At 38.2% G+C, this 24,568-nt stretch overlaps 2 protein-coding genes across 3 annotated transcripts in view; both read right to left on the bottom strand.

Annotated features, from left to right (window-relative positions):
• ppp1r1c (protein phosphatase 1, regulatory (inhibitor) subunit 1C) overlaps window positions 1-13,212 on the bottom strand; it is a 30,805-nt gene extending 17,593 nt beyond the window's left edge. The window contains exons 1-3 of one of the 2 annotated variants that reach the window (XM_053626285.1): window positions 12,580-13,212; window positions 10,921-10,987; window positions 134-165 (exon numbers count right to left, since the gene is read on the bottom strand). In XM_053626285.1, the coding sequence (XP_053482260.1) occupies window positions 134-165; window positions 10,921-10,987; window positions 12,580-12,660 (180 nt within the window). In that variant the 5' untranslated portion in view covers window positions 12,661-13,212. The remainder of the gene's footprint in view (window positions 1-133; window positions 166-10,920; window positions 10,988-12,579) is intronic. The other variant, XM_053626286.1, reaches the window with a different exon arrangement.
• An 8,693-nt stretch (window positions 13,213-21,905) lies between these two features.
• The window catches only part of itprid2 (ITPR interacting domain containing 2), a 74,499-nt gene continuing 71,836 nt past the window's right edge, over window positions 21,906-24,568 (bottom strand). Inside the window, exon 20 of the mRNA XM_053626287.1 lies at window positions 21,906-24,335. The gene's annotated coding sequence lies outside the window, so the exon portion shown is untranslated. The remainder of the gene's footprint in view (window positions 24,336-24,568) is intronic.

The raw sequence follows: 24,568 nt of genomic DNA, 5'->3' as shown, positions 1-24,568 counted from the left end.
CGTGAGTGTGCGTGTGAGTGTGAGTGTAAGAGGGGACGATGGATCAAAGTGGCACTTTAAACGGTTAAATGGAGTTAGCTAAGAGGGATCTGAGCTTCTCCTTCAGCACATTAACACATACAAAGGTCCTTACCTCTGACTGACCGCTTGCTGACTGCTTATCATCTGGAAAGAGAGAGAGAGAGAGAGAGAGAGATAAAGGGTGAGAGACAGAGAGAAACAGAGTGAGAGAACAAGTGAGAGAGAAACAGAGAAAGAGAGAGAGAAAGGAACACAGAGGAACAGAGAAAAACAGAGAGAGAGACAGAAAGAAAGAGAGAAAGAGAGAGAGAAAGAGACAGAGAAACAGAGAGAAAAAGTTTTCTAAGCTTCATTTTCACTAATCATGGTTTATGAATGTGCTGCCAGAGTTTTCATTAACGTTTTCAAAGTTTTCATTTACGCTCTGCAAGTTTACGTTCACCATTCTTGTACAAACCTCTCCTGTGGGCGGGGCTTAACAGCAATTTACTCTCATTGGCTAGTGAGACTTGAATTGACAGCTCCCTGACCTGGAAGTAAAGACTTCAGTAGCACGAATTTTGGAGAGCGTTCTGGTTGCGGTTCTCTGTAACCAATAATTCCAGTGTTTGTACTTTGTAGTAGAAATGACTTTATTTACTTCATCAGTATATTAGTTCGTAATTAATATTTGACGTTTGGGTCTCATAAGTCTCATATGACTATTTTTTCAAGATGAGCTCTCAGGAGCGGCGGCATTATCATCATCATCATCATCACCACCATCCTCCTCCTCCTCCTCCTCCTCCTCAGCTGGACACTTGAGCTGTCGATACATAACCTTGCGAAGTGTAAACGAAAACTTTGAAAGCATAAATGAAAACTCATACTGGCAGCGTATTCATTAACTGTGATTAGAGAAAACGAAGCTTATTTGAAGAACGTGTTAAAGTTTTGCCACTGAGTTCACTGTTTTCAGTTTCAGAATGTTTTTCTTCTTTTTCATCGTATACTCTTGTTCATTTCTTGAAAAGTTAGGTTCAATACTTCTGGCAGAAATTGAATTCCATAAAATGAGCACATGCTCACCTTGAAAGATCTCATATAGCTCAATAAAACCATTTCTATTGTACAATCCTAATCATACTGGGGCTATAGTATATTATCTTCCAGATTATTTCTAGCATCAAACCTTCCTCACACTTCCCTCCTGAGTCTGTTCATGGCACAACGTATTTAGCTCATTCCTTTAGATAACACTGAGTTATATATATTGTATATAGTGCCAAAAACCGAATAAGCAAGCCAGTTTGAGAAGCTGAGCAACTCGACAAGGCAGTTTGAAATAAGTGTGCGATGATTTAGACATGCCGTTTAGACAACAGTTATTAACTACATGCTATAACTTGTTAGCTATTTTAGTGTTTAGTACATTTTACTTTTGCCATTTTAAGACAAACTCATCCAGCATTGGTACACAGTATTTATAGATTTTCATGCTCTTAGTTCATCACCCAAACAAAGTACTGTCTACTGCTCTTATCAAGCCACAGGCATTAAGTTATCAGAATAGCATCCAGCAGTCCATCTCCTATGTTTTATCTCAGCCTTCTGAGCTAACATCTGACAACACAAGGACAACTGGCTTCCTTACTATGTTGAGATAAGTGGCATGAAAGAACAGATCTATCACTCTGACATTTACAAATGTCGAGTTATAACCGTCTGCCTTGAATTTCAGTCAGTTTATCCAGACAACACAACCATAATAAGATGCTAGCATACAGTATCTTAAACGTCTGTTTGACTTAACTACTGGAAAATCTGAACTTGGAATTACGACAGTTATTTTCAACATCCGTGCGTTTGAGTTGCGAAGTGGGAAAAGCCTTTTGTTAGCAACAATCAAACCAGATAATGTTAAACTATACAGTACACTGAGACAGTGTTATAGATTTGACAAAATATACATTGATTGATGTAAAGTAAAGTAAAGTAAAGTAAAGAAGTGCTACTGTGTTTACTGTGGACGCTGTGAGTAGCCGTGTTGATATGACGTCACTTGCTGAACTCACTTGCTGGGTTGAGGAGTCTTTTTCAACCTTACGACTTTTTTTTTTTCCTGCATTCAGAGTTACGAGGTTCAGTAGAACCCAGCATAATTATAGTGTATAAAATTGAAGTGAAAAAGTAAGGTAGACGGAACCGTTGTTACTTTGCTAATTTAACTGGAAAAGGAAGGGATAGAAAATGTGGGCTGAGGAAAGAAAGAAAGAAAGAAAGGAAGAAAGACGGGTCATAAAACAATAGTGATAGCAAGTGTTGATTTGAATAGTAATCTAGTACAGGGTTCCCAAACTTTTCCAGGGCAAGGCCCCCCAAATGGCATTAACATTTGACCGAGACCCCCCTTTTGCAAGATGTCTTTAAAACACATTAAAAATACAGACTTCTGAATATATCCCCCTTTTTTTATTAATAATAACTACATCTTACATCTTTACATTACATTAGGAATTGATTTTGTGTGTGTGTGTGTGTGTGTGTGTGTGTGTGTGTGTGTGTGTGTGTGTGTGTGTGTGTGTGGTTGTCTGAGAGTGAGAAAGAGAGGGGAGGGATGGGCACATCAAATTGTTGAGGCCCCCCGGGCGCCCCCTGGCGGCCCCCACTTTGAAAACCACTGATCTAGTACATTGCTGATATATTTCTGTATAAACAGCCCTAGTTGTAATCATCAAATTAATCACTGCAAAGTTGTTTTAATTTAACATTATGGCTTTCACTATCACTCTTCACTTAAAAAATAGCACTTGATCCAGCACAGTCTATTATTTTTCATAGTACAGAAAATGTCAACCTTAGGCAGGGATGATAAACACACTGGATCTGTTGTAGCAAGTGATTGAACAAACCATGAAAAATATTAAATGTTTTTTGTTTTATATATATATATATAGTGTGTGTGTGTGCCAACAGTTAATTTTGCACTAAATCGAGTTTAGGAACTCAAAATGTGTATAGGATAAAGGCTATTTTCTTATACGTTCAATTTGCTATTTTGAGTTGTTGATTTATTTAATTAATTCCAATGTTTTGCCCATGGTTTGAAGGATAAACTGACCGAGCTACACTTACTGGTAACTTTAAATTAATGAATTACTAATTTTATCCATAAAAAATTGCTTTTCAGATTGTTAATGTCTCCAAATAAGGTATGCTCTCCTCCAGTTTCCTCTGTGTGGAAAAAAAAAAAAGAAAAGAATTTTTGTGAACTTTAAAGTGACAATAATTAAGTAATTAAATTAGCAGTGTCATGTTTATGTATTTAAGATTGGCTCAAATGGCATTCCACACACGTTTAGTGTGTTTACGGCCCAAAACATACATTTCAACGTGTTATATTGTAGTTGCAGTTGCTTATGTTCAGGGTCAGAATCACATGTAACTCAGACATGCCTTTGTTTTCAAACTTTAGTACTGTATAGTAATTTATTCCTCACTACATCCACATAACTTAAATCTGATTAAATCCTTGTGTGTGTTTATGAATAGAAACTGATCTGCAGTCATTTTTTGTGAACAATCTTTAACCAAGGGCACCATTAATAACTTGCAACTAACTATGCAAAAATAGATAAAGAAAAACATGTTTTTCAGGACTGTGTAATGATAACAACGATGTTTTTAGAAAATCATTGTCAGTGTTTTGGTTGTGTGAGCTTGAGAACAGAAAGTCTCTGGAATATATTCTGAAAAAAATCTCAGAAAAATCTTCCATTAGGTTGCATGAGCCTGGTATTTCACCTTTTCATTTTCTTTCATTTGAATATTTATCATGCGAAGTATCATATTTAACAAGGAAATTAAACAGAGCACCTGGTTCACGACAGTAAGTGTCCCATTAAAAACATATTATTCCTAACACACTAATGTCCATTAAAGAGTGTTTACAAGGCACCTCATGTACTGTGTCCAATTCATGTTTTGGTTAAACTGTGCACAAAAGATTATTGTTGTTTGGATGTGAAGTGTATCTGCAGGACTGGTTGGCGTCATAAGGAGTTGCCGTAGCCAGGAAAATGGCTCCAACATTCCCATCCCCTAAAGACATGAGCTACACACACTCACTGTTTCTAGAACCTCCGTTCACTGACTCACTTATAGACCCTCATTCGCTCACTGTGCGAGCCACACAACTGCTTATTATAGACACTTAACTCACTCACTTACTTACTAACTTCCTCACATGCTCAGATGCTCAGCTACCCATTTGTGATCGAAGTGCACTCATTATCGAGAGCCCTTACTTGTCACAAATTAAAATGAAACGAATTAAAGACAATGCAATGAAAATGAGGAACGCAGACGAGACGCTCAGTAACACAACGTTGTGTTTGTATGACATCACCGCTTCATACACACAGGAGGAAATCATTACACATGGGACGTTATTATGCAAGAGTCCACACGAGTGTGTTCCAACCTGCACCATCGAACAACACGTTCCAGCTTTAATGAAGAAAGCCGTGCCAAACGTTCGGAGAGGCAGCAACGGCATGACGCAAGTTTACTGCCTCTTCAGAAAGGTTCCTTTATAAGGCACCAGCGGCACGTTTTTACGAACGCACAGAAATGCCAACTACACAAAGAAGTGCCTGTAGTCTGAATGCTGCACTGTGCATCCTCGCTCCCACTCACGCCCCTTACCATTACACGCCACAAAACCGAGTAACCACACACTCCACACAAACCGCAACACTACACACCACAGGCACATAACACCATTGGGTTACAGAAAGTGAACATTCACACAGACCTTTTGGCAACATATAGTACAAGTCCAAGAGGATGTGTCTGTTAAGTCATTCCCAGGATAATCAAAGAATCAATCGCTTTTCAATCGCTGCGCTGAGAATTCCCAGATTGGGAGTTGGGTGAGAAAAACCCGGAAATATAAAACTTCTGATCAAGAGAGACAAAAGGTAACAGTAAATTCCCATTTTCAGTTGACACCTCTCGACTGGCAGATAGATGCCGTCACTCGCTGAATTCATTTTTAATTCATGTTCAGACGATTTGAGCCCAAAATTGACCATTCACTCAAAGCAATCTGAAAAGAACCAGACAGGCCGATGCAATCAACATCCAAATAACCCCAGTTCACCATTTTCCATGTTTTTTTGTAAGATGACTTGCAAAACATAACAACACAGGCACCTTTTTTGTTTTTTATCCAGTACCTCAGAATATTAGTGATTTTGTACAATCACGGACTTAACCAGGCATACTCTCAACACCAACCTTAACCTTGACTCATTGTCAGGAGTCATTCCCCTGGACACATTTAGCTAGATAAGGCAGTTGACAAGACAGCGTGCTAGCTAGCATATCTTAATTATCCAGCATGAAGATGGAAAGTGGGCCATATTTAGAGTCAACAGTTTCAATGAAAGACACATCAATATTTACACGGGGAAGGATCTCACCGTATTCAGACTTGGGTTGGATTTTCTGGAGTTTTGAAAAAAAGCCAGGGATAGAAAATGTGGACTGAAGAAGCAATTCATGATGTAACATGAAAAAATGAAAATGAAAACGATAGATAAATAAAGACTAATGTGATGATATACATGAAGACATGGTGAGCATTGATTTGAATGTTGATTTGTCTTTGTACAACTAGGAAAAGGAACTGCAACCAGCAGAACTATCAATGCAAATATTAACCTTGACTTTGGGTTAAATTTAGTTTAGAAAAATTAGATTTTGATTTCATGACAACACATGACCAAGGTGATGCCCAATCGATAAGAAAAGCAGGATACATGCAAATACAATCTTGTCAGTATTACTACAATCGCAAAAACATTGCAATCGAGTCCCAACATGCAACCACTGTTGGGTTTCCTTCTATTTATACAGCTTTAAATGGATACAGATGTTTTAGTTTGTATGTAATTGACACAAAAATGATGAGGGCAAAAAAAATTCATTTGATATAAAAAAATATATAGTGTTGGGTTTCACAGATGCTCCTTCATCATCAAAAATGACAAAAATGCTTGAGTAGAGGTTTAGATATTAATTCATAATAAACCCAAATACAATTCTTCTGCCTGATTCCTTTCATTATCTGCTTCAGCAAGAGACTAAAAAGATCACAGCAAAACTATCACTTTTTTCACTCACTTTCAATCAAAAATCCATTTTCTTTCAGCTAAATTGTAAGGTATATTTGCTGGGACGGGTGCACACAGTTTTGCACACAGCTGTGGATTAGTGACCCCACGAACTCGACATGTGGTCAGTATTAATGTGTGTATTCACAGCGGTTTGTCCTTCAGGCATAAAACATTCCTGAGTCTACACACACAACACATGAAGTTCATTTGAATAGCTCAGAAACCAGGACCAGCTAGAGATGGATCATAAAACTGGCATTAAATCAACTGTGAGTGCTAATGGAGAAGTCTTGCTTTTTAAACAAAATCCAAACAAAAACATTTGGAGTACGAGTGCATTTGGGCTTGTGCCGCTGAAGGCACAAGATGGATATTTTGAGTGTTAATTGGTTAGTTTGAGTAAGATCTGGGAAGAAATGATTTTGGTTTTGGATGGGAACACCATGAATTACTGCAGGACAAGTGAAAAATTGGAGGATAGGACATTTTTGTGTTTTGCTTCGACTGTGTCACTCTGCATGGTTCTCCTTGCTCCATATGGTGACGCAACAGGGAGGCTGTTTGTAAGATATTGACTTGCGCTTCAATGCCACACACACACACACACACACACACAATCAAATTTCCCAAATGTTGTCTTAGTGGACAGCTGGGCTCTGAAATCTCTTAAAAGCATATACCACTGCTAAAATCTTTATCAACCTTTATATTTAGCTTTAAAATGTTTATCAAGTCCTCTGTCCTCATGTTTTTATGAACATGTCAGAGAGCAGATATACCAAAGTCTCAGAAGTCTTTAAGTAATCTCAAAATGTACCAGGAAACCAAAAACTTTACAAATAACCCAGAATGCATCCATCCATCCATCCAATTTCTGTACCTCCTATCCTACACAGGGTCGTTGGAGAGCCTGAAGCCTATCCCAGGGGTTAGGCGGAGGACACACTGGATGGGGTGCCAACTCATCATAGGGGACAATAGCACACACATTCACACACTATACGTGAACACTTCACACCCCACGGACAATTTGGAAACACCAATCAGTGTACAACGCATGTCTTTGGACTGGGAGAGGAAACCGGAGTACCCAGAGGAAACCCCCGAAGCATAGGGAGTACATGCAAACTCCAGGGCAGAGGTGGCATTCGAACCCCCAACCCCAGACATGATACAAGACTGTAAAACTTTTATGAATGTCTAGCATACAGATGGACCAAGGTGTATGAAATTTTATGCATTGTGTCAGGTCACAGCTGAACCTCAAATCCTAATCGGCGTGCCAGTTCTATGAGTTGATCAAAATGCAACTGAAATCTACAAACTGTCCTAGAATACAAAGTTTTTAATGCCTTTCTAAATATCTTAGTTTGGTGTCAGATCAAAGTTACTGAGATATTTTGTATTATTAGACATCACTGTTAAACCTCAATAGGGTTATGGACGTATAGGGTTATCACCTCAAATAATTATTATTAGGGATGCACCGAATGTTTGGCAACTGAAATTATTAAGTGAAAAGGCAGAATAAATTTGACCGAACAATGATGTGTTCGATGACGTGACCAAAGCCTAGCAACCAGAGTGAGACGCGCGAATGTCATGACCTCGATGAGGGGGCGCGCGCATGCACGAGCTACGTGCATGAGCTTACTGTGGACATGTGCATTTGTTTTGTTTCTGTTCCGGAGTATGTTTCTGTCACGTCACGAGACGTAAGGGAGTAGAGTACGGAAGCAGGTAAAGACGTATTTATTTAAGGGCAGGCAGACAAATCCTATATCTGCTATAATACTCCGCGAGGTGTACAGGGACGCGAGCGGTATATATCCCCTATATAATCAGCTGTATAGAACCCAATAGAACCATTTATTGCACTCTTGTCTATGCACCTTTTAATGCACATTTTTGTTGTAGGCTACAGAGTGTTCCATTCTTTCAGCAGTCAGTTATAGGCCTAACATAGGCTATTCAAGGGGGGCTCAAAGATGACCACATCAAAACACTTTTATTTTACTCATTTATTTTTTTAAAGTTATATTGTGCCTTGTTGATAGCCTATGCCTGCTGGAATGGAAAAAAAAATGTTCAGTGTTAAATAAATATTTTGAAATTGTAGTTTTTGTAATTGTTTTTTTTCTTTGAAAAGCAAGACAAAATAGTAAAAACCCCTTTTTGACTATTTAATTTATGCAATGGTGAAAAAAATGGCAAAATAAATGGAAAAAACGCGAAAAAAAAACGTGTTCAGTATTCGGCCTTCGGCCAAGTTTTTCATTATATTTGGTTTCGGCTTCAGCCAAGAATTTTCATTTCGTTGCATCCCTAATTATTATTATTATTATTATTGTTATTATTATTATTATTATTATTATTATTATTAATAATAATAATAATAATAATAATAATAGTAATAATAATAACTAACATTATTACTAACATTGTATGTTTATTTTCCAGGATATGGGCCCTACAATGCGTAAATTTTTGTTTACATGTTCCGAACATTTTCTAACATTCGCCTTCAGCATTAAATATTAAATATTTTAGTAAGCATTTTAGTACTTCAGTAAGCATTAAATATTTTAGACCTGAATGGTAAAAAAAATTTGGACATTAGAAGATGTATTTTTTGTTATTATTTGATGCATACTGTGTTTGTTTGTTTATTTGTTTGTTTGTTTGTTTGTTTTTACTCATGGACCATTTACCTTATTAATATTTGATATTTAGACGTAATCTAATTTTATATATCATGTAATTTTAAGTTTTAAAAAAGAGAAAATGTAAACAAATAGATGATAGGTGATGTATAAATATTATATTCATGAAATGGTTCAATTCTTGATTCTGATTGGTCAGATGTTGTTATCTCATTTTCTATAACAGTATTTCAGACAGTAATTCAGAAAATTTCTGGCTATAATCCAAATCACATGTTTATATTATATTCTATATTCGGTCTAATGTTATTGATTCTATAGTACTATCTTACATTTCAAAAATGTATTTAAAATGTATATAATTGGTAATATGGTGAACCTTTGGCAATTTTCGAAAGCGTCTCCACTGTCAGTACTTTATAACAGTCAGAGGTAACGCTATAACTTGAAACAAGTGTTTCAACATGGGAAAATCTTCAGGACAGAGGTCTTTGCGATTTCTCAATTTTGATATCTGTTTATAGCTGTTATAAGATAAAAAAATAACAGGAACTAGCATGTTTCATGGACGTTCCATAACAATGTAACATTGTAGCTAAATGTATAATGTGTGCTTCTCCTGGTATAAGAGGAAAAAAATGTGCTCTTATAGGAAAATAATACAATTGGTAATGGTAACTAAGCTTTGTCTCAGGTCACAATACACCACATTTTTAAAAGCATCCCCCAAATGTTGTAATTCTCACTCCAGGCCAAAGGTTAAAAAAAAACAAAAAAAAAAAAACAAAAAAAAAACAAAAAAAAAAACAACAAATAAAAACCTCCATAAATCTCAAAGTGTCCGTTATTAGTAGACCAATATCACCAAAATGTTTAGAAATCGCTCAGAGGACAAACAAAACAACGTCTCAGAAATGTTTTTAAAATGACACAAGATACAGGTCCACCAAAGTCCTTGAATTTGTAAATAAATCTCAACAAATGTCTTTGAACTCTTTCTGAATGACCAAGCTGAAAACTTTATAAATGTCCCAGAAAAAGAAAAAAAAAGAAAAAATTGACAAGATTGTCCAGTTTGCTAGAAGTGAATAGTTAGATGAAAGTGATTAAGAATGTCCTAGACCAAAGTCTCTGAAATCTTCTCAGCACACAACATTTAAAAAAAACACACACAGAAAAACAGCTTGACCACTGACCCTGAAACCTCCACTGAGATCATTATTCTTCACCCAAAGTCCCAAACACTAGACAAAACAACTCATAAATAAAACACACTATCTCATTCTCAAGGAGACTGATAAAAGCAACAAGAATTCTCTCAAGGCCCAAACAGTGTATCCACAAATCTTATCATTCCTACAGATGTGTGTGAGTGTGTGAGAGTGTCTGTGTGTGGTTTTTCTAACACATAGAAATGGGTTTATCTACCCAAAGTGAAGGAGTGCAATAACATTTTATACCACATCAAGCCGAACATGAACCATATCAACAAAATGCTCAGGAATAAATGTTTCTTGAGTTCTCAGGACAACCGTTTCTACACATCATGTTTCCATTCTCACCTGATATTACTTAGGACCAGTTTGATTTGTTGATGAATCAGCTGTTTGAACAGAAACGTAGGTCCTTTGAGCCTTGTATGGCTCTCAGTAATGTAATAGTTATTGTTTTTAGTGCACATTCACACACTAGTGCACTAACACATTAGACAAGGCTCATGTAGAGCTCTGTAAGCACATCACGAGTTAAATCCAGTGTGTTAGAAATTAATGAAACCTCTGAAGTGAAAGCGAAATGTGTCAGCAAGTAATGAACATCAAAGGTGCCGATACTTTTAATTCATTTAAAAAGCATGCATATTGTGAACGGTTTACATAAGCGCCCCTGAGAGGTTTTTTTTCTCTATATATATACTTTGGTACTATAGTTTACTGGGTAAATAGGGAGCTCTTGGAGTTGTGTGCACTTTTCAGCCTTGACCCAAAAGACTCCAGTTTGAACCAAACCCCTTTGTGCACACACTCCAGATAAGTATGCTTGTGTGTAATGAGGGTGTTTTTGCACCGAGAACATACCGTTACCTGATGCATTGGGGTCATTATAGATGACGAGAGTGGCTGGAGTGGGCCTTCGTTTGCGTATCTGTGGAGCAGAGAGCGGAAAAAAAGAGGTTTTGTTCGGGTGTGTTACTTCATTTCGTTTAATTGTGCCACAAAGGTTGTAGGATACGGTGGAAATAACACCGCAAGGTCGACCAGTATGAGGAGGAGGAAAAGTAACAGGAGAGATTTTGTAAAAATTGACTTTATTAATATGTAAAGGTGAGGATGAACCTATTCGGCAGATTGTGTAAAATGTTTGGCATATGTTTAGAATTTATCCCACGTGATTCAGGCAGTATTTATGGCACAGGGGTGGAAAAAGTGAATTCAGTCATTATGAAAAAAAAAAAAAAAACATCTCAGCAAGTACAAACATCTTGAATTCATCTAGTGTTAGCTATTATTGTGACAATAAATCAAGTAGAAGATTATTGAATCTGTTTCCAGACATATCTACTCATTTCGAGCTTGATATAGACTTGGTAGTTAGTCAGATATTAAACTTTAATTTCTGCCAATACAATAAGAAAATTTTAACTTGAGAACTTGTTTAGAAATAAAAGAATGTCTAGAAATAAGTTTAATAAGCTTATATTTGGTTTATTGTAATCGTATAATAGGAAATACTACATATATTTGCCTATATTCAAGATATTTTCACTTACTAAGGTGTTAATATTTTTGAGGCATAGAAATGTGATTTATAATTTTTTTTGTCAGGTGTTTTGTCTACCAATTAATTAATTAAAGTTTTATTTATTTATTTATGTGTGTATATATATATATATATATATATATATATATATATATATATGTGTGTGTGTGTGTGTGTGTGTGTGTGTGTGTGTGTGTGTGTGTGTGTAATTTTAGCATTTAAGCAAGTAAATAAATGCTACCTGATAAACACTGTGAATTACTGTTAATTAATAACGATCAACAATCTGTTTATCCCATGATCTGGCATGAAGTTGCATTTTGATCATCTGGGTTTTTTTTAAAAAACGTGAGATTCATCGTTGTACTTTTTTTATTTAGCCGTCCACCTACTGATAGCTGTGAGCCTTTCCTGAAAGCTGAACCCTGCACTGTAGTCAGTTTCACCCCTGCACTCCTTCACCATCTTTATTGTACACTTATAGCTCTATAATCATGTAGCCATGTCTCTCTTTCCTCTCCAGAGTGATCAGGATACTCAGAATTAGATCTGACGCTGCCTCTTCTAATGGACCTCTAACTCAGCACAAGCGAGGTTGCTGATGATTGGCCAAACTGGCATCATCATCATAAAATTGGCTCAGTGTGTTACAGTTACCATCAGTACTCCATCGGCTGTGAAGAGATTCTGCTTTTCGCACTCACGGATGAAGAAAACATTTCACGCAACCAGCCATGGATATCATTTCAAACGTAATGATTTATTTTATTATATGAAGTCCTCCTGAGTCAGATGTTTATTACATTACTTCAACATATTATTATTACTATTACTTTTCTATTTAAAAAAGATGGACCCACTATCATGATCAGCAGGAATTGAGCTTGTATATCTAAATTAATTTGGCAGCAATATGAATAAAGATTAGATCACCAGGCGTTATTAACCAGACCCATTGAGTCTCCGTCTCTACTCACATGTTCTGCTGCCTGAGGGTCCAAATGGCTCTGAAACAGCGGGACGGCAAACTGGATCTTCTTAGGACTGTTGGGCTCCATGGTGTCGAGAGTTCACGGAGGGACGGAGAGTGGAAAGCAGAGTGCGAGAGTGAAAGAAAGAGAACGAAAAAGGACAAAGAGCAGCTGTGTGGTCAGGCATACAGCCGCTTCACTCTCCACTGGCCCCCTCCTTATGAGAGCCAGTGATTAGTCTCCCTCCTGGCCCGCCTTCTCCTGTTCCACCTCACAGCTAGAGAGAGAGAGAGAGAGAGAGAGAGAGAGAGAGAGAGAGAGAGAGAGAGAGAGAGAGAGAGTGTGTACAGAGTAATAGAAAGATGGAATTAGAGTGTTGGGTTGTTTCCAGCGCCAAGCATCCGGGTCTCCCTCGGTTATCTTCTGCCCTCTGACCTCTCTGTAAGAGAGTGTGTGTAGCCTCAGATGGCCGAGATTCATCCTCCACCCTCACAAACATTAGCAAGACTCAGAGCAGGGCAATATAACCTCCCGGTGGGACATGCTGATGCGCTCTACATTATTGATGATTCAAGTTCAGGAAGCTGTTCTTTTTAGCCGAATTCACTGCCCGGATGAAGCGAGAACCTCATACAGCCACGAGCCTTAACATACACGCTCAATCACGCTGTCACATCATTTAGAGGATTTTTAATTATTCAGATTTTCAGCCATGGTGAAGACGAATCAGTGTCGTAGAATCCTACAAGAGAGCGTGATTATTTTTAGGTGGTTCAGATAAAGTTTCTGGTGAGATACAAAAAGGAATATTTTATTTTGGGTTATGTACATTGTTTTTAAAGCCATTTGAAATTTTAAATACAATATAAGAAATTTGAAAATTGTAAAGTAAATAAAGAATGTAGACTATTTAGAATGTGATAAACAAGCAAACAAATAAATAAATGAATAACATATTTGAAGTACAAAAAAACACACAAAAAGGCCAATTATACATACATTTATTTATTATCAGTTCCCTATCCTGGAACATTAAGCTTGAAACAGAAATACACCCTGGATAGGATGCCAGTCCATCGCAGGGTTCCATTAAGACACATACAGTGCATCCGGAAAGTATTCACAGATCTTCACTTTTTCCACATTTTGTTGTTACAGCCTTATTCCAAAATGGATTAAAATCATTATTTTCCTCAAAATTCTACAAACAATACCCCATAATGACAACGTGAAAGAAGTTTGTTTGAAATCTTTGCAAATTTATGAAAAATAAAAAAACAAAAAAGCACATGTACATAAGTATTCACATCCTCTGCCATGACACTCAAAATTGAGCTCAGTTGCATCCTGTTTCCACTGATCATCCTTGAGATGTTTCTACAACTTGATTGGAGTCCACCTGTGGTAAATTCAGTTGATTGGACATGATTTGGAAAGGCACACACCTGTCTATATAAGGTCCCACAGTTAACAATGCATGTCAAAGCACAAACCAAGCCATGAAGTCCAAGGAATTGTCTGGAGACCTCCAAGACAGGATTGTATCGAGGCACAGATCTGGGGAAGGGTACAGAAACATTTCTGCAACATTGAAGGTCCCAATGAGCACAGTGGCCTCCATCATCCATAAATGGAAGAAGTTTGGAACCAGCAGGACTCTTCCTAGAGCTGGCCGCCCAGCCAAACTGAGTGATTGGGGGGAGAAGGGCCTTAGTCAGGGAGGTGACCAAAAACCCCATGGTCACTCTGACAGAGCTCCAGCGTGTCTCTGTGGAGAGAGGAGAACCTTCCAGAAGAACAACCATCTCTGCAGCACTCCACCAATCAGGCCTGAATGGTAGCGTGGCCAGATGGAAGCCACAGTCCGCATGGAGTTTGCCAACAGGCACCTGAAGGACTCTCAGACCATGAGAAACAAAATTCTCTGGTCTAATGAAACAAAGATTGAACTCTTTGGCCTGAATGGCAAGCGTCATGTCTGGAGGAAACCAGGCACCAGTCATCACCTGGCCAAAACCATACCTACAGTGCAGCATGGTGGTGGAAGCATCATGCTGTGGGGATGTTTTTCAACAGCAGGAACTGGGAGAACAGTCAGGATCGAGGGAAAGATGAATGCAGCAATGTACAGAGACATCCTTGATGAAAACCTGCTCCAGAGTGCTCTGGACCTCAGACTGGGGCGGAGGTTCATCTTCCAACAGGACAAAAACCCTAAGCACACAGCCAAGATAACGAAGGAGTAGCTGTAACATACCAAAATGTGGAAAAATTGAAGCGCTGTGAATACTTTCCGGATGCACTGTATAAAGTGCCCTCCACTAATATTGGCACCCTTGCTGAATATGAGCAAAGAAGGCTGTGAAAATTTTTCTTTATTGTTTAACCTTTTGATATTTTGTTCAAAGAAATTCACAAAAATACTCAAACAATTGCAAACAAAACACAGGTTTATTAAAAAATATATATCTTTGTTAAATATAGGTGTGCAACAATTATTGGCACCCTTTTAGTCAATACTTTGTGCTACCTCCCTTTTCCAAGATAACAGCTCTGAGTCTTCTCCTATAATGCCTGATGAGGTTGGAGAATACATGGTGAGGGATCTGAGACCATTCCTCCGTACACAATCTCTCCAGATCCTTCACATTTCGAGGTCCACGCTGGTGGACTCTCCTCTTCAGTTCACCCCACAGGTTTTCTATGGGGTTCAGGTCAGGGGACTGGGATGGTCATGGCAGGACCTTGATTTTGTGGTCAGTAAACCATTTTTGTGTTGATTTTGATGTATGTTTTGGATCATTGTCCTGCTGGAAGATCCAACCACGGCCCATTTGAAGCTTTCTGGTAGAGGCAGTCAGGTTTTCATTTAATATCTGTTGATATTTGATAGAGTCCATGATGCCATGTATCCTAACAAAATGTCCAGGTCCTCTGGCAGAAAAACAGTCCCAAAACATTAAAGCGCCACCACCATATATAACCGTGTGCATGAGGTACTTTTCCATATGGCTACCTCTCTGTGTGCCAAAACCACCTCTAGACCATAGAACCCAATCCCATTTGAAGTTCCAGTAGTGTCTGGCAAACTGAAGATGCTTGAGTTTGTTTTTGGATGAGAGTAGAGACCTTTTTAGTGAAACCCTTCCAAACAACTTGTGGTGATGTAGGTGACTTCGGATTGTAGTTTTGGAGACTTTCTGACCCCAAGACACATCTAAGTTCTGCAATTCTCCAGCTGTGATCCTTAGAGATTTTTTGGCCACTTGAACCTTGCTCTTCACAGTGCGTTGAGACGATATAGACACACATACCTGTGAAACAGGAAGTCATGGTTGAACAATTTCCTGTTCCTAGTCACCCAGGTATACAAAAATATTGTTAAATATCAATGGGAATATACTTCATATATATTTTTCTCATATGAATTTTCTCATAGGGGTGCCAATAACTGTTGCACACCTATATTTAAGAAAATTTTTTTAAATAAACCTGTTTTGGGTTGGCAATTATTTGATATCCATGAAAGCAGAGTATTTTTGTATGATTATTTTTTTGTATTAGTATTATTTTTTATACAAAATATCAAAAGGTTAAACAATAAAAACAATTTTTCACAGCCTTCTTTACTCATATTGACCAAGGGTGCCAATATTAGTGGAGGGCACTGTATGGGCAATTTAACATAGTCATTCCACCTATCGGGTGTTTTTGGACAGTGGGAGGAAACTGGAGAACCCAGCAGAAACACAGAGAGAGACAGTAACCCAGGTTAGAATTACGGTGGAGGTTGATTTCAGCATGTTTTATCCTTCACTCTGTTGTGTCACAGGAGAGACATTGAGAGCAGCTGGGAATTTGAGATGTCCATTTTCTCTAATCAGAAGGAAATTAAAACAAATAAAACACATTTAGCAAACTACTCTCAACCAATATATGACACACATCCAGCCTTGGACTAAATCTAATTTCACTGCGCGACCCTCAGCCTAACCTAGGACCTATTCCAATTGCACCATTTACTTTGGCTACTGGCCATCTGCCACTTCATCGATCCAGTGCTCGCTAATTAGCCTGCAGTCCAAAACACAGCTGGACACAGACAAAAAAAACACCACCACTACTACTTCAGTCCTACTAGAAAAATGTCCATCCAGATCAATTCTAAACCTGTACAGTGACAGCTTTCCTTAAGTGTTTCAATCATTCAGTTGTATACAGTGATTTGGGCTCACACAGGCGAACCACAGCGCAGTGACTCAACACTTCAAAATAAGGGAAAATGTTGAGCTGGCAACATCAAGCCCAGACACTGATCTCCACTATGGTCTAAAGTCAATATTTATTAAATAATTGTACAGTCTACAATAGGTTTAGCCGAGATGTGGATGTGGAATTTGTCAAGGGCAGGATGCAGTCATGGAGTTTTATCCATACTGTCCAACATTAACTACTGAAATGGCAGATTTTTGAATGATGGGCCAAATTTTTTACCCATAATACTCTGCTCGCATATGTTAGTTTTAATGCTGATAACTGGCTATTAGTTGGTTCACAAACCTAACACATACAAGATTATGTTATGAGAATGCTGTCTATAACTTTTACAGCACCTCCGATGAATTCTCGAATCTGATTGGTCAGATTAATTGTTAAATTTTCTTTAACCACAGCTCTGAATGGGTACAATTCCACCCACAAGGCAAATCACAGGTTTATATTAATGCACTCATTCGTTATCTAATTTGTTATCATTTCTAAAGCAACAACTTCCACAAGGAGATGTTTATTTCATATTTATGGAAGGAGTCTCCTGCATTAGCATCATTAGCATTGTTAGAATTGCTAAATGATAGATCATTTAGTTGCTTGAAAGCCAACTTATAACACTGTAAAGACATGAAATTCTGCTCATGTTGATGCTTTCGCTGTCCTGTTTTTCTTTGTAATCAAAAATGTATTGTGTTTACATACCTGTCAAGGAGTAATGTCTCTAATTCTGCATCCAGCTTTATCCCCATAGCCGGTAATAATGGAAATATTCTCCATCGTGGAAATATTCTGGTTTTACTTTATTTGCTGTTAACATTTTTCAAAGCACAGTGATTTTATTTGCTTACAGGAGAATTACCTGGCTGCACTGGAAGCCTATCGATTTCAGATTAAGATAGGGGAGGAGTGAAAATGACTGACAGGAGGCCTATATAAACACAACCAAGCACTCCGGACCATAATGCAGTTTTCCAAACACATCAGAGCTGAGGCCATGACTTAAATCATGTTTTACGTATTTTCCAGGTTAACTGTATAAATAAGAAATGGAAATATTTGTCTATTGCACCTTTAAATTCAGCTTTTTCCAATGTTCAGCCATTTTGGATTTCATATCATTTTGGAGTGTTTTTTTTGCTGGAGTTTTTATATATGATTGAAATTCAGGCCTTGAAACAAAAAGCAAACAGTAAGGCAGGGTTCATGAATCCTCTCAGCTTCACAAGTCAGATAAGTATATAATAATAGTACAACTACTACTATTACTAATAATAATAGCATTAATGTTAACACGAGTGTTCTGCATGGCCAAATTACAACAGGACCAACCGATGATGTTATGTTGGTGGGCTTGGGAAGTGAGAAATCAATTTATATATGAAAAGAAAGACAAATCAGTTTTATTTACAACATTTTAAATGTTATATCTCATGGGGATTATTATTAGTATTAACATGGGCTTGCTTTTCATGTGTACAGCCTGAAGGTTGACGAATGGGAAAAAAACTCATCTAGTGGGAGAAACCCATCTTTTTATAGGCAGGATTTTCTAGCAGCTTTGAACATGGCTCAACCAACCAGTCACCTTCATCCAGGTACAGCTAATAACCTGTGTGTAGGAATGCTGGCCAACACACACAATACACATAAACTCAATCTAGAACACACTGTAACCAAGGCGAACACGGATTTCTATATAGCCATACATAAGAAACCTGCCATAATGAGTATGTTAAAGGTTGCACATGACTCCATCTTGGAGTCACGCAACCTGTCATTCTCCACGCATAAACATGTGAAAGCAAGGAGATGATATCCTTGTGTTTGCTAAATGAGGTAAGAGAGAGAGTGTATAGAAGGGATGAGGGTGAACTTAACGCACTCTGAAGGGTCTAAGTGACCACATAGAGGAGAGAAATCTAATTTAGCACTTGTCATCTTCTCTCTGGTAAACAAGGTCATCAAACCTTCATCTTATGAGAGAAAAACACTCTTACACCACTGTACTCCTCACACGCAAAGCGTTGGTGATAACCACAGGCTAATCCAGAGTTATTTGCTTACACAAAAGCATGTTGTTTATAGTGAACACCGCTAGCCACTGAAACAGCCCTTATTTTGGCCAGTTTGGATCTCTCTGTGTCCGGAAGCCTCACACAAAAGCACATCATCACATCCCAGAGCCACTCATTCATTTACCCACAATCCCACAAACAGGCCTCACAATGGCTGCTCGCACTCGAGGAGCCACGTTTCCATGGAAATGGCCGGCTGGATTGGGTTTCAGTGGCGTGAAATTATTTTTAGATGTTGAGTCGTGTGTATTATTTTCCCTCCTGTGCATTAGATAGGAAGATGGAAAGGAGCGCTTGGCTACCAAGCCATAATCACATATACTGTATACATAACAAATTCGAGACATTTAATTGAGATTATTAAATTACATGAAATTCCAAACAAGAATGCTTACACAGTATGTTGATGCAGTTGCCAGTAGTACAGAAGCATGTGGCAATCCTTTCAAAGCGCATCAATCTGGCTCATTATTTCAGCAACTGTTTGAATTACAGCTGTCAGGATTCATTTCCGAATCCTGCTCCCATGTTTTCCTAAGGGATCCGTGAAACATAACGATTAAATGATTGTTTATACATATGTATTTAGTTTTGACATCAATGGCAATCACAAACCATAACCATCAAAGTTATATTTATTATTGAGTTCTTATAGTAATTAGCTTAGGTAACTGATTACTTTAACTGATTGAAGTTCAATCCAAATATTTAGACTGAGGGGGTATGTGAAATTTATTTTGTAGTAAAGGAATCCCTGGATGCAAAAAGAGAAGCCCTTGCGTGGTGGCGAACCTACCCCCGGATTCCCCTATTTGAGCCTGAGAATCCTCTTCTTGAGCATGATGAGATTGGGTTTAGGCAGATGATGCTCCTCTTGGGTGAACTTAATCCACAGATTAAGCACACAAATCCCCCATTTGAGCATGAGATTTGTCTGCTTGTGTGAGAAGCTTGGGTTTGGGCAGATGAAGCCCCCCTTTGGTGGATGATGCCCTGGTTTGGGCATCAAATACCTCCAGTTGGGCACGAGAATCCACCTCTTGGATGTGAAAAGCTTGGGCTTGGACAGATGAAACCCTGGCTTGGGCATCAAATACACCCAGTTGGGCTTGAAAGGTTTGAGAAATAGTGTTAGAGTGCATTAGTGTCTCTTATATAAATGTTACACCAATCCTGATCCTGGATTGTAAGGATTTTTTTTTGCAATAAATCAGCAGCTTAAATTGTGTTACACAAAAACAATTGTACACAATTTTGCCATTAAAAAAAAAATGCAGCCTGTCAGAAAAAGGAGGTTTTTTTTTTTTCCTGGACCTTAACGTTAATATAGCTAACTAGAAAGAGTACCTTACATCCATCATTTGACTCAATAACACTATTCTGCATAAACATTTTTTAAAAATTGAAAATAGCAGAATAAGTCTGTACTTAAGATAATTAAAAACACAAAATCCTGGAAGTACAGTGCTGTGAAAAAAGTATTTGCCTCCTGATTTCTTGTTTTTGTGTACATCTCATACTACTTAGATTTGGATCTTCAACCCGAGTTGAAGATCCAACTCGGGTTGGATCTTCGGGTTGGATCTCGGGTTGGATGTGTTTACTCGGCAACCCGAGTAAACACACAATACAGTTTTTTTTATTGAACCAAAAAAAAAAAAAGTTATCCAACACCCATCGCCAATGTGAAAAACTAACTTCCCTAAAATCTGTTTGTACCACCTTCAGCAGCAATAACTGCAACCAAACGCTTCTGATAACTTGAGATCAGTTACTTCTAGGACTAAGACTTGCACTTGAGTTTCAGTTTACAGAATGAAGACCGTACATTCTACTTTAGGATTTTCTGATAGATTTCCCTCAATTATTTCAAGTTGTCCAGACCCTGAAGCAGCAAAGTATCCCCACACTATCACACTTCCACCACCATGCTTGACAGTAGGTATGATGTTCTTTTTGTGGAATTCAGTGTTTGGTTTACGCCGGATGTATCAAGACTCCTGTCTTCCAAACAGTTCCACTTTCAACTTATCCACAGAACATTCTCCCAAAATGTTTGAGGATCATCAAGGTGTATTTTGGCAAAATTCAGATGAGTCTTAATGTTCTTCTGGGTTAGCAGTGGTTTTCACCTCACCACTCTTCCATGGATGCCATTTTGGCCCAGTGTCTTTCTGATAGTGGAGTCATGAACAGTGACCTTTATTGATGAAAGAGAGGCCTGTAGGTCCTTTGATGTTGTCCTCGGCTCTTTTGTGACTACCTGGATGAGTAGTTGCTGTGCTCTTGGAGGAATTTTGGAAGGTCGGTTACTTCTGGGAAGGTTCACTACTGTGCTGAGTTTTTCCATTTGGAGATAACGGCTCTCACTGTGGTCCTTTGGAGTCCCAGAGCCTTTGAAATAGCTTTGTAACCCTTCCCAGACTGATGTATTTCAATCACCTTCTTCCTCATCATTTCTGGAATTTCTTTCAACTTTGCCAGTGTGTTACAGAGTAAGACCTTTTAACCAGCTTCATGCTGTTGTAAAAGTTCTATTTAAGTGTTGATTTGATCGAACAGGGTTTGCAGTAATCAGGCCTGGTTGCATCTAGTCCAGCTGAACCCCATTATGAATGCAGTTTCATAGATTTGGGGAATTAGTAACTATGGGGGCAAATACATTTTCACACAGGCCCAGTTTGTCTTGGATAATGTTTTTGCTTCAATAAATAAAACTATCATTTAAAAACTGTATTTTGTGTTTACTCAGGTTGCCTTTGTTTTAATTTCTGAACAATTTAGTATGAGATATACACAAAAACAGAAGAAATCAGGATGGGGCAAACACTTTTTCACAGCACTGTACGTATACGATCATCTGACTTTCTGAAGCTAGACTTTATTGCCATACAAAAACAAGTTTTATTTTATTAAGTTTTGTTTTATTACAAAAACAAGGCCATGTGAGCTAAAACACAAAATGAACCACAAGGCAGCTATATATTCAAAATAAATAAATCTTTATTAATGATTTGCTTTAGAGATAATTTCCTCATGCATCCCCAAATTACAAGTTAACATGTCCCTTTAAAAAAAAATGTAGTCGTCATGTGAATCAGTTAGTATTACAATTCATTAGAACAAAGATCAGCTACGATAATCACCTGCCTCCTCGCATACGCAAGGCTGGAAAGTCATCCGTCTAACACTTGAAAATATTTACTTGCGAAAGGCACATAGGACATTCAGCATGGCACTTTTATAAACTTCAAATAAATTGTGTTCCCCCAACAAACTAGTGGTTGCTGTGTTTAATTAAAAAAAAAAAAAAAAAACAACAACAAGGCTTCAGTCAGAAAAGACCAGAGCAACAATAAGTTTAGTGCTTGTGCTTAGAAAGCTTAAACTCTACATGGAAAGCGTGTAATGGACTCACAATACAAAACTTGTGTGTGTGGTTACACTTGTGTTCCCTTCCTCTTATTAAAGTGGCAGGCCTATAAACAGCAGTTGTGACTGGTCAGTTCAAGTGAAACATATTGCACTGTTAGTACCTCACAGAGGCTGCATTAGAAGACTCACATATATACATAAACACACCAAAATGCTTTCACCATCACCTACATCGTGTGATCATCAAGCCTGGCCACCTTCCACCCTAACAATCGAAAAAAAAAAAAAAAAAAGAAATACAGCTGAACATTTTCCAGGAAAATGGAAGCGTACCTTATAAAACTTCTATGAAATGAAATGATTTGCAGCCTCTCTACTCAGAGTTTTTGTGTTTAAAAAAAAAAAAGTCTGGAATACTATGACGTTTGCACTCAGGTGGAGGAGACTAGAAGATGGATTTATTATTATGTGTTCAGGTGGGCGATCCTGTAAAATAGATCCAGTGCAGCAATCCCCCATGTGTCCCTGTGGTAATAATGTCTGGTTGAGGTCTTTAGAAAGTCTTGGTGGACTGGTTTGAATGAGCGTGCCATGCAGTAGTGTCTGAAGGTCCAGTAGCTACAATGGGTGAAGATAAAATGAATGGACGGTTAGAGTTTTTCAGTTGGAATTACAGTGTATTTGAAGAGTGGATGAATGCTCCTCCTGTAATCCATTAGATGGGGCAGAGATATCCAAATGCAGACCTTCAGATGAAGACCCAGGCTGGGCATAACCTTTACTTAAGTGGACAGAGCCTCTGCTCTGGTAGAAGAAGCACCCACTTGGGTGTAACCATCCACAGCTTGGGACTGAGAATTTTCATCATGGGCAGAGGAAGCCCCTGCTTGGGTGGAAGAAGCCCCATCTGGGGAGAAGAATCGTTACTTTAGGGGCAAGCATCTCCCACTTGAATGTGAGAATCCTTCTTGGGCAGATGAAGCCTGGACTTGGGCATCAAACACCCCAAGTTGAGCATAAGTATCCCACACTTGGGCTTTGGCGGATGAAGCCTTAACTTAGGTGGATAAAGCCCCACCTTAGGTGGATGAAGCTCCTGCCTAGGTTGAAGAATCCCTGGATTAAACTAAAAAATGTCTGACTTGAGCATGTGACCCCTATTTTTGGGTGTAATAAGACTGGGCTTGGCAAGATGAAGCCCCACCTTGGATGACTGTAGTCTGAGCTTGGGCAGATGGAACCCTGGCTTCGGGTGGGATAAAACTTGGTTTAGGCGGATGAAGCCCCAGCTTAGATGGACATATGAGCAAATGTGTGAGGGGGAGGAAAAAAAAAAACCCCAAAAAACAAAAAACAAAAAAACACGTTTCAATTTTAAATATCAAATAGTTGAGAAAGTGAAATTAATGACCATGACAAATATTTCTAACATTAACTTTTGCACAAATTTGTAGATGAATAAATTGCATATACGCTGTAATGACATCATAATGCATTACACTGAATTAACAAATTATAGGAGTGTGTATTTTGTTTACTACTAGCTAACGTCACCTTAGTTAACTAGCTAGCTAAAGTGCTAAAGTGAAGTGGAGAATACTAACGGTTGCCAAATGTTTCTAAGTGAGATTAAATGTAATAGAAGGTGTGTTGCTTTTACAAAACTGTTAAAAATGTACAAATATGCTAATCAATCTTATACAGTGTTAACTAATAAATGCTAGCTTAGTAGCAGAATACTGTGCTTTTATTTTGAAAGAGAGGTTCGCTACGGCCCAAGCAGGGGCTTTATCCACCTAGCCTGCGCTTCACATGGTGGGTGTGAGGGGATGCAGATAGATATTGCTGAGAGGTTGAGCAGATGATCGTCTCTGGAGCAGTAGTATCAGGTTGAGGAGTTCAGAATGTAGTAGTGGAGAAGTTCGCATGGAAGGCAGATGGATAAATGGTGTTTGTTTGAGCTGCAGTAGCGTGTGACAGACTCAGGAGGGCAGTGTTTCTTCAGAGTTTAGATCCACGGCACTCCTCTTCAGCCACTAGGTGAGAAAACGAAGAACACAAATGTCATACGTAGTAATAAATGAATGTGAAGACGATGAAGGGTAATTCAAAACAATTACACAGACACAATCACACACAGCGTACATCAGTTATTAGGTAATATTTCCAGAACCAATAGTGTAAATGTTACTTACATTACTTTTAACCCTGAACACAGAAGTAAGCTTATTTATTGACATAAGACAGACTATAATTAAAAAAAAAAAAAAAAG

The sequence above is a fragment of the Ictalurus furcatus genome, chromosome 6, assembly GCF_023375685.1.
Source record: "Ictalurus furcatus strain D&B chromosome 6, Billie_1.0, whole genome shotgun sequence".
NCBI classification, from domain to species: Eukaryota; Metazoa; Chordata; class Actinopteri; order Siluriformes; family Ictaluridae; genus Ictalurus; species Ictalurus furcatus.
The sequence above is the reverse complement of the archived record's forward strand: the minus strand, read 5'-3'. Positions and strand labels throughout refer to the sequence as shown.